The sequence below is a fragment of the Pipistrellus kuhlii genome, unplaced genomic scaffold, assembly GCF_014108245.1.
Source record: "Pipistrellus kuhlii isolate mPipKuh1 unplaced genomic scaffold, mPipKuh1.p scaffold_m20_p_15, whole genome shotgun sequence".
NCBI lineage: Eukaryota > Metazoa > Chordata > Mammalia > Chiroptera > Vespertilionidae > Pipistrellus > Pipistrellus kuhlii.
The window spans coordinates 34,128,183-34,139,014 of record NW_023425460.1 but is presented as its reverse complement, the minus strand read 5'-3'; the positions used below and the strand labels follow the sequence as shown (position 1 = coordinate 34,139,014).

Here is a 10,832-nt window from a genome sequence, read left to right as displayed (position 1 = left end):
AGAGAGAGAGAGAGAGAGAGAGAGAGGGCACGAGCGCACATTGTTCCATTTATTTATGCATTCATTGGTTGCTTCTTCTATGTATTATGACAGAAGATCAAAGCCACAACCTTGGTATATCAGGACCATGCTCTAACTAACTGAGCTATCTGGCCAGGGATGCAGGGTTTTGAAATCTCAAGCTGAAGAGCCTTCCAGCGTTAATGGTTTCAGGAGTCCCTTTGCCTATCGGTAAGCAGTAATTTGGGGAACCTGGAATCTCTCCCAATAGAGATGCCAGGGAAGAAGATTCTTCCAAACTCTTCTAGATGCCTGTGCAGTCTGGAAATTCTATTCCATTTCTCACCTTAGGCTGTTACACATCTCACCTCAGGTTTCAGCTACAACAGACTCCTTCATGTTTTAGGCTCAGATCAAAAGAAGCATCCCTAGAGTCCAAGGAGTCCTACCTTCCTGGTCTGCTCACAATCACCCCTTCTCCCAGGTGTGGCCCTCCCCAAAGCTGGCAGTAATCATGGAATCCACAAGGTCCCTTGTTTCTAGCACTCAGCACTCTGCCCCTGAAAACCATGACAGTCATTCCAAACTCTCCTCAGGCTCTGAGCACACCCATACTGATTTTCTTCTTGGGTTCCACCCTGGAGCAGATGTGTGTAGACATGAAAATGTCACCCAACCTGTCTCTCACTCAAAAGGTCAGCTGGAGGCACTGTCCTACAGGGTGTCCTCTTGGGTGTTGTTGCTCCAAGAGAGTCTCCCCTTACTAGAAAGGGTGTCTTCTCAATTCCAGAGACCCAACTATTCATGGCAATAGAATTTGGGCAATGCTGTGCTTTACCAAGGATGGTGTTTTTTTTAGCTTCTTCAGTGGCTAGGGATGTAATTAAATGCCATCGTTCTAATGACATACATTTTCCATTCCAGCTGCTTGGAGTTCCTTCTCCGCTAATGGGTTAGAAATGATTGCTTTGGCTACCACCTACCATCCCAGGAATGGCCTGCCAGAGTGACCTATACTCCTGAGATTTTATAGTCCCTGTAAATTAGGAAGAATTACAATCTCATTTTATGTCCTGATGTGCTTATCTGTTCATGGGAGTGGAACGTGGCTATCTTTCCTCATTTTAAATTAGGACTACTGAGAACAAGCACCATCAAGGTGGCCATAATTTACTACCAAAAAATGCCAGCCTTTTAAAAATTCTTAAATGTATAACAACCCAGAGTGTAGCAAAGTAAGAGGAGAGAACCTCACATTTATATAAAGGCTCAAATTTAGATATTGATTTTACCTCCAAGTGAGACTGTAAAATCCCAAAGCATGTGTTAGGACAGTAAATTAGCATTTAAAATATGTCAGAATGCAATCCTGCTTTTGGTATTGCTTTATTTACTTTTTCATTTAATATATCAGGAAAACCGCCCTTTAAAAAAAATAATTGTCCGAACCAATCCCAACCTCTCTTGTGTTATGTGTGATGTGTGTATTGGGGGAGGGGGGGAGTGAAAGGGTGACTTTGAGCGCCGGGTTTAGGCAGCAGAAATTTCAAGGCCAGATCCCAAGGTCTTGGGAGAGTTGGGCTCTGCGTTCCCACGAAGACTCGCGGGTTCCGGGCGGGTGGCGGGACCAGGAGAGCTGCCCGAGTGAAACCAGTACCTCGCAAACCGCAGCCACCTGGAAGGGAGCGTGGGGCGTGACCGTGGGCGTGGTGGGCGTGGTCTCTGGATGGTGGGCGTGACCGCGGCGGCCGGGAGGAAAGGCCTGGGCGGAGACACGTGGCTTTGGTCCCGCCCCGAGGGCGGGGTCGGCCCCGCCGGAACTTCAGAGGCAACCAATCCGGAGTGCCGGAAGGCCGCGCCTGCGCGCTCCGGAGACCTGAGGGCGGCGGCACGGGCGCGGCCTTCGGGACTACGGAGCACGTCAGTTCTCGGTTTCCGCTCGCCTTCTTTTCTCAGTCACATCCGGAAAGCCGGAAAGTGCCGGACCAGACCGACGGGCACACCCACCCCCTGTGCCCCACCAGTGTACGGCCACGAGGGCGCCGACTCCTCAGCGGGCCCCGCCCGTTAGAGCGGCTTCTGGTTACGCCTGTCTGGACCCATCTCCCCAAAGGACAAAGTTGGTGTTTACTTTTTGGGGGAAGGAGACACACTCCCGTGGGGCAGAAGAGACTCCAAGGGGAGAGTTCTAAGGAGCTGACATGTCCTCACGCGGGAGACGCCTCCTAAGCCAGGCCCGTGGCGTGCAGTGTGACAGGCCCCGGGCCCCTGGTTGAGCCCCTGCGGAGTTCTGGATGCCCGCCCGACGCCATCGGCGTAGGGGCCACGCCAATTTCACCCACTTTAACCGCCTTGCATAATGATTTTGTCTCCAGTCTAGATTTCTCCACTCACTGATGTGAGACTTTCAGGATTGGCTGCAAGCCACAGCCCAGCCTCCCGATGGAGTCTGAATCCAGCCGGGGTGAGGAGGAGACCCCTTCCCTCATGTGGGGTTTGGATCCGGTGTTTCTAGCCTTTGCAAAACTTTACGTCAGGGATATCTTGGACTTAAAGGAGTCGTGCCAGGTGCCAGGTATGTGACTGGTCGCCTGGTGGATGCCCTGTGCTGCATCTGCACCCCTTCCGCCCCCTCCTCCCCCCAAACTGGAGAGACCTGGGGCTTGGGGGCTTTCAGGAAAGCCTTCCCTCCAGCAGGCTTTGAAAATGGCCTAGCCTGAATCCTCAAAAGAGGATCTGTGCAAATTAAAAACTGTCTAAAAATCTTTTGAAACAGGTGTTTGGAGGCGTAATTTTTGTAATGATGATTGTTTTTACAGTAGTTTGAAGTCTTCCGTATTTTAAAACGCCCAGTTATTTTTCCTGGGCCTCTCTTGGTGGAAAAGCTCCCTGGACCAGGTATCCCCAGGCCTTGCACCCTTTCCTAACTGGCCTGGATGGGACTCACCTGAAAAGCTTCTTTGTAAAAATGGGGACTAACCTGATTTCTTCTTCTTCTTCTTCTTCTTTTTTAATATATTTTATTGATTTTTTATAGAAAGAGGGACAGAGAACTAGAACATTGGCCAGCTGCCTCCTGCACACCCCTCACCGGGGATGTGCCGCCAAGGCACATGCCCCCGACTGGAATCAAACCCACCTTTCAGTCCTCAGGCCGACACTCTTTATCCACTGAGCCAAATCGGTTTCGGCTAACTTGATTTCTTGTGGGGTTTTGTTTAGTTTTGAAAGCACATCAAATTTTGAATTTATATCAAAATAATATAAACTCCCTGAGAGGAAGGGCATCATCTGTCTTGTACTCCCAGTGCTTAGGGCAGTGCCTGGCATGTAGTGGGCCCTCGAGAAATAGTAATTGAAGCAACAAAAGCATTTTAAGTGTAAGGTTAAAGAAATCGAGTTTTTGAGTTGTAATGTGTTGGTCCCAAAGCATAATGGTAACTTAATTATATTCTCTTAAAAAAAAAAAAAAAAAAAGCTACTGCTAATTAATAGACATGATGACTGGTTTCCTTGGAAAGCACCAGTGAAAAAGTCCAAGAAGCCTTTCTCCTGGTTTCCTCTTTTTTCCTTTCCAGTCCCTCACAATACAGTGCTAATTTTGGTTCTGTAATATAAGGACTGTTTCCAGGCTCTTTATGAGAGTTCTTCAGGGAGTTACATTTCATTTTCACAAGTGGAAGGAAGATTAACCAAATCCAGTTGGGCAATATTGGTTTTCCTTTTTCTGTACTAGTGCATGCTTCCTTATTTTTTTCATTTATTTATTTATATTTTGAGAGAGGGCAAGGAAGAGGGAGAAACATTGATGTAAGAGCAAAACATCAATTGGCTGCCTCCTGCTTGCCCCCTACTGGGGATCGAACCCACAATCCGGCATATGCCCTGACCCAGAATTGAACCGGTGACTTCTTGATGCACAGCTCAATGCCCAACCAACTGAACCACACCTGCCAACGGTAGCACTCGCTCCTTTAAAGCCAGGCTTTCTCATTATGACCCTTGAGGAAAAGACACCTGATTTCTTGGAGCTTGCCGTTTGTCAAGGGCTGGTTCTTAAGTCTGGAATTTCAGCAAGCAGCATGCCACAGATTTTTTTACACAACCACCCATCCCCACCCTCATCCCCACAGTTAACAGTGATTGAAACAGAAAATATAATCATACATTATATGGACTTTATCTTTTTTTTTTTTTAATTTCAGGTATATTTTTTTATAATGGACATCCAATAAAACAAGTAGATATCTTGGGAACTGTAATTGGAGTGAAAGAAAAGAATACTTTCTACAGTTACGGAGGTAAGAACAGTTGTGTCTGACATTGAGTTTATGTGGGAGGATCCCCACTATGTGAATGCTGAATTTGAAATAACCCCAGCCTTTCAGAGCCACTGGGGACTCTCACAGACCCCCATGCACTTTGCTCTGTCGGAATCCCCTTGGAGCCCCTGACATGGACTAAGTGTAAAATGAGGCAATAAGTCAGAATGAGTACTGTCAGGTGACAGCTGCTGGGGAGTGAAGAGACAGAAGAATTAAAATACGGCAGTCTAGGATCACTGGTTGATCAGAGACAACACCTGATATCTGAGGACGTAGCTATAAATAGCAAAGGATGGTAAGGTATGTCTATACTGATACTTTAAAAAGAAGAGGCTAGCCGAAGCTGGTTTGGCTCAGTGGAAGAGCGTCTGCCTGGGGACTAAAGGGTCCCGGGTTCGATTCCGGTCAAGGGCATGTACATTGGTTGCGGGCACATCCCTAGTGGGGGGTGTGCAGGAGGCAGCTGGTCGATGTTTCTCTCTCATCGACGTTTCTAACTCTCTATCCCTCTCAATTCCTCTCTGTGTAAAATCAATAAAAATATTAATATATTATTAAAAAAAAAAGAAGAGGCTAGATTAATGCTAAAGTAGACCCTTCAAGAAAGAAGGTGTGAAAAATAAGCTGTAAGATTTATATCCAGAAAATTTTTTTTTAATATTAATATGTTTGTGTTGATTTTGGAGAGAGAGGGGTATATAGAAAGAAACATTGATCGGCTGCCTTCTGCATCACCTCTACTGGGGATCGAGCCCACAACCCCGGCATGCTCCCTGACCGGAATTGAACTGTGACCTCCTGGTTCACAGGTTGATGCTCAAACACAGCCACACCGGCTGGGTCAGAAAAGTTCTTTAAAGAAGCCTTTTGCTCCTTAAAGAGCTAAATATGCATGATCAGAAAATTTCTCACCCTCATGATGATGGAAATATAAGGGTTTCTATAGTTTGGCTATCATCGAATTATTGGAGTATGATTCTAGTGTCAAGAGTCTTGATTTTTTTTTAATTGAGTTTAATGTATGGATTTTAACACATTGCCTTATGAAGCTCTAAAATCCTTTATAGATAAGGAGCCAAGCTAGATATTTTGTGGGAAGCCTAACTCTGAATTCCAAATCCTTGCTATAATTGACATTGTCATTTTTTGTTGTGTTGCCTTGGATCTGTGTTCTTGCTCTACTTGGGGAAAGACAGAGGCAGTTGAACTAGGTGACCAAGAACATTTCATTGCTAGTCTGTGCATGGTTGATAATTTACAGGTACAGTATCATTGAATTCCTTCAACATGTGTTCATTTTCCTGAGGATGATTGTTTTGTGCTTAGTATAAAATGTCATGCCAAGATGAGATTTCTCATGTCCTCTGCTTTCCCCCCCAGCATATTTGTTTTTAAAACTCTGAACTAGATCCCCTTATTGGATCTCATTTCTACTTTATTTTAACAAAGATATTGGTTTTATTTTTCTTCAGACAATTCAACAAGCAGTCACTAAGTTCCTACAGCATACCCAGCTGTGGGCAAAGTCATCATCTATAGCATCATCATTAGTCAACAGAGCCAAAAATCAAGAGTACAACGATTGAAATTTCTTTTGAGAGCCAAATTTTTTAAACGTAAACTTCTAACGCTACTTCTTCAAAATAGACTTGCCCAGGCCGTGGTATTTTGTGGGAGAGCCACACGCAAAGGGCCAAAGAGCTGCAGTTTGCCAACCACGGATCTATAGTATACAGTACTTTCTCCCAAATACCAGTGATGAAATAATAGTATCTTTCAATTTACAAAGCATTTTTACATGCATAATTTATGTTACTCTCTCTCAGCTTTTGAAATAGAAAGGACAGATATTTCCATTTTACAGATGAGAAAACTAAGGCTCAGTTACTTGCTCAGTAACGGAGGAATCCAGTGTATTTACTAGTTAAGTTGCTATATAGTTCGCATGTAATTCAATTGGATTTTTCTCTCACCCTCCCCCTCTGCCTCAAACAGTGGCATCTAGATTTAAATCAAGTAAATGAGGTTGTTTGAGGACATCAATCCTGGCCTAGGGCTAGAGTGGGTATTATTCCTGTGACCTAAAGGGGCTTCACTTAACCCCTTTTCCAGTATTAAAAAGATGAAGGCATTATGTCTGTGTCTTCCCCAATAAACATTTCCCTTAGAGTGGATGTCATGACACATCTGTGAGCTATGGGAAAACAAAAAGTATCTGAAGGTTGAAATAATTGAGAGTAGAAATACTTTTGTGAGTTTAAGTCACGTGAGCCTATTCAAGGAAGACCTGCTCTCTCCCGTCTGTCCTCGGGGCCCAGCTTAGCTCTAGAGTCACCTGCTAGGTGGCCGCTCCTGCTGTCCTGGGTCCTCCTCTGCCTGACTTACCACAGGTCTTTGCTGAGGATGCTTCCTGCTCCTACTGGCCCGTCCCAGAGCTGAAACAAAAGGCTGCAGCCCAGGTGGTACTGCCCAACTGGAAATGACCTGGTGTAGCAGCTAAACCTCAGGGCACAGGGAGAGGGTCTATTGGGAGCAGTTACAAACCAGGAAGTGGCATTGCCCTGAGTACACAGAGCACCTGGCAGCTACTCTAGCGTAGACCTAGAATCCTGGGAGGTACAGTCAAGATCAGAATGACCTCCCATTTGTTAGAATAAATAATCATGAAAGTCATTTTTTGACTTTCAATTATAAATCAAGACTTTAAACTGGCCAGAGAAGCGCCATGCCTAAAGCTGTCATACATTTTTTAAAACTCAAAATGCCCTTATTAATTTTTTTGCTTCTTAAAATGATACTTAACTCATTAGAAAATAAAATTTTAAGCTAGAGAAATTTTTGATACTACAGAAAACTCATGTGACATCTGTAAATCAGACAAAACAATGTCAATGTTTGAGTGAACATCCTAATATTTCTAATGTGTTCCTCATATTGAAGAAATACGCCTATTTCCTCATAACTATTATTCCTATTTCTTTCTCTTAATAGCCCCGAAATTAGGCTTACAGTCTAAGAATACATTGAATATGGGGCTCCTTCCCCATATTCCAAGAGAAATTTCTATTAGCATTTTAATGTCTTAAAATAATTTCTGTCAAAATAAACTAATGTTTTTTATAAATTAGATTATATATAAGATTATATATACAATTGCCTTTATCATGAATAAACTCTTTTTCCTTAGGGGAAAAAAAAGATTATATATACAATTTCTGTTTTGCAATGAAGCATGAATATTCTTTAACAGCAATGAAATGTCATATTGCATTGTAATGTCTTATTCTCATGCTATGTCATTGTAATTTATTTAGTATATTCAATATTTATAAATATTTAGTTTATTTCCAACTTTCAGTAGTGTAAACAATATGTATATATTGTATTTGTTCTATTTTCCTCCTGAGGATAAATTACTGGAAGGAAATGCTAAGTCAGAGACTCCACTGTATACATTTTAAAATTTGGTACATATTTCCAAGCTTGCTCTTTATAAATTTGATACAGATTTGCAGTCTCACTAACAGTAAGCACATGAGGTTATCAGTGTTTTTATTTATTTATTATTTATTTATTTTTTTAATATATTTTATTGATTTTCTTACAGAGAGGAAGAGAGAGAGAGAGCTAGAAACATCGGTGAGAGAGAAACATCGACCAACTGCCTCTTGCACACCTCCTACCGGGGATGTGCCCACAACCAATGTACATGCCCTTGACCGGAATTGAACTTGGGACCTTTCAGTCCGCAGACCGACGCGCTACCCCTGAGCCAAACCGGTTTCGGCGTTATCAGTGTTTTTAATACTACTTGTCATTTTAGTAGTTGAATAAATTATTTAAATTTGCTTCTTTTATTTTCTTGTAACTAGTGAGTAGTATGTTGACATATGTTTATTGACCATTTTTATATCTTTCATGAATGACATATTTTTTCTTGGCCACTTTTTCTCTTGTGGTCTTGGTCTTTTCCTCATTAATTTGTATAGCTCTTTATATATTAAGACACTAACCCCATCATTTGCAATATTACTATACAGTATTGTTTTTTAGTTGTACAAATATATCATACTTTAAAAATGATTTTTAGGTTTGCTTAAAGAAGTGTCTCACCACCAACTATAAGCCCAAATTTTCTTCTTATCTTCTGAAGTTTATCTACATTACACTTAATAAAGTCCATCTAGAACGTATTTTAGTATAAGAAATATTCTTCTCAGTTTTAGCTTTCCACATTTAAACCAGCAATAAAAAATGTTTGCCTGTGTTTCTCATATATTATAGGTGCTTTACAACAGTCTAGCTGATGATTTTTATAAATCATTAAGCCTACTGACCCCATGTTTAGCAACCTTTGCTCTGAGTTTGTCAGAAATTAGGCAAAGATACCCTAGCATGCTTGGCTCAGTGGATAGAGCATTGGCCTGTGGACTCAAGGGTCCAAGGTTCAATTCCAGTCAAGGGCACATGCCCGGGTTGCAGGCTTGATCCCCAGTAAGAGGTGTGTAGGAGCCAGCCAATCAATGATTCTCTCTTATCATTGATGTTTGTTTCTCTCTCTCTTTCCCTCTCCCTGTCTGAAATCAATATATATATAAAGAAATTAGGCAAAGATAAAACACTTATCATCCCATAGTAAACATCTTCAACTACCTCTACATTTATAAATCCAAGTGCAATGGGAATTCTTTGATTTGTTTTGTTGTTTTTGCATTGTGGATAAAATAAACCAGACCCGTATTATGTGTGTGACCAAGATATAATCATTTCCTATTATGAAAATAAAACTTTGCCCTTCTGTGATGTACTTGGCTTTTTTTGGGCTCAGGCCCAAAGACTTGGGATGCTTTGTCTAGGTGAGTCAGCAAGCTAGTGGAAGAACAAATGGTGACAAAAGGCTGCATGCACCCTTAGTGCCTCTGACCACAAGACCACGTGACACTCTCTTGTTGCAGGGTAGAAGAGCAAGGCTAGCAGTCATTGAGATTTTTGCTCTTAACTTCCCCAGGACACCAGTTTTAGGAGAAGCTTAGATAAGAATCATTAGTACCCTTGAGGTGTAGGGTAAGAGGCATGTTGACTACATTCCACTGGGCCCATATATCACTTTGACATTGAGGAAAGCAGTTTCCACTGGTGTAGGGTGGGAGATTATGTCTAAAGCTGGAAGGAGAATTGGAAAAGGCTCTTTTAGTATGGCCTGATCAATCACAATATGCTAATTCACCGGCAATGCCCAAATCTCTGTTCTATTCTTTTACACTTCTCTTGCAGTGGATGATAGCACTGGAGTGATAAACTGCATCTGCTGGAAAAAGTTGACTGATACCGAGTCTTCCCCAGGTAATTTCATTTGCCACACTCCTTTGCTTTTCAGCTGACCAGTGGATTTTATTCAAGGCAGCTCATCAGAAGAGCCGTAGGGCCTAAATTTTCACATTTATCCACCGATGAATTACATTGACTATCTTGAACCACTGCCCTGCAGAGAACTTTGGCTTCTTTGCAAATTGGAATTAAAGGGGAGCTGCTTGGTTTTCTTTTTTCCCATTACTTTGGTGCTCACTTCCTCCTCATCTACTGGAATGGGACTAGGTTACTAAGAATTTCAGCATTTCAGTCACTATCCAAATCAAGATGTTTTAGCCTAATTGCCAATCAGGTCAGAATTCCCTTGCTCCGGGCATGCCACTTGGCCAAAGAAGATTTTGAAGACTTTTCCTCTTAATGTGGTTGCCACTAACTTCTATGCTGCTGTTCAGATCCTAGTTTTGTTTTGTTTTTTTAAATGTCTGCATGTTCAACAACTGTGCCAGAAATTCTAACATTGATGAGAATGAGAAGACAGGATTCCTTTGAAGTTAGACATTAAGTAATATAAACAGAAAAATTATATAGTGAACACATAGACTATAACTAAAACAGCATTTAAAATTTATTGGGTGTATTTTAATAGGTGGTTTTTTTAGTTGCTTAACTTCATAATATTAAAAAAAAATACAGTGCAATGTTAGTGATCATTTTGGTTCTAGAGGAGCTACAGAAAGTGGGACCTTGTTTGTCCTGTTTTACGACATAGTATGGGACCATGCACAGTGGGGTTATTCAATGTATATTGCCTGCTGTCGTATCTAACATCCAGTATCGATTTCATGTTATACACAGTAATGTGTAACCCTTGGGATGGTTTCTTTTTTCCTTTCTGCCATTTCCTGTCAGAATTGCAATCCCCTGCTTTGACTATACTGACTAATGGATACTATTTTGCCTAATTTTCTATTGCATTTACATTTAGAATTTGACCATCATTTTCACATAACTTTCGTATTCCCCTTTCCTAATTTGAGAAAATCTAAATCAGTGTAGGAAGTTTGCTTAGGAAGTTTTGTAGATTAAAAAAAAAAAAGAAGAAAGAAAGACAACAGGTTTTTATGCAGATATCTCAGAAGCAGGAAATAAGCCTATGAGATAATCAAATATCTGAATTTGCATATGTCTAGCGTATTA

The 10,832-nt window shown here is 41.7% G+C and overlaps 1 protein-coding gene across 9 annotated transcripts in view; it reads left to right on the top strand.

Moving 5' to 3' along the window:
• Positions 1–1,824: 1,824 nt before the first annotated feature.
• STN1 (STN1 subunit of CST complex) overlaps positions 1,825–10,832 on the top strand; it is a 29,794-nt gene continuing 20,786 nt past the window's right edge. For 2 of the 9 annotated variants that reach the window (XM_045582067.1, XM_045582061.1), the window contains exons 1-4: positions 1,826–2,119; positions 2,376–2,575; positions 4,206–4,301; positions 9,600–9,668. In XM_045582067.1, coding sequence (XP_045438023.1) covers positions 2,443–2,575; positions 4,206–4,301; positions 9,600–9,668 — 298 coding nt within the window. In that variant the 5' untranslated portion in view covers positions 1,826–2,119; positions 2,376–2,442. The other 7 variants (XM_045582065.1, XM_045582064.1, XM_045582066.1 and 4 more) reach the window with 6 other exon arrangements.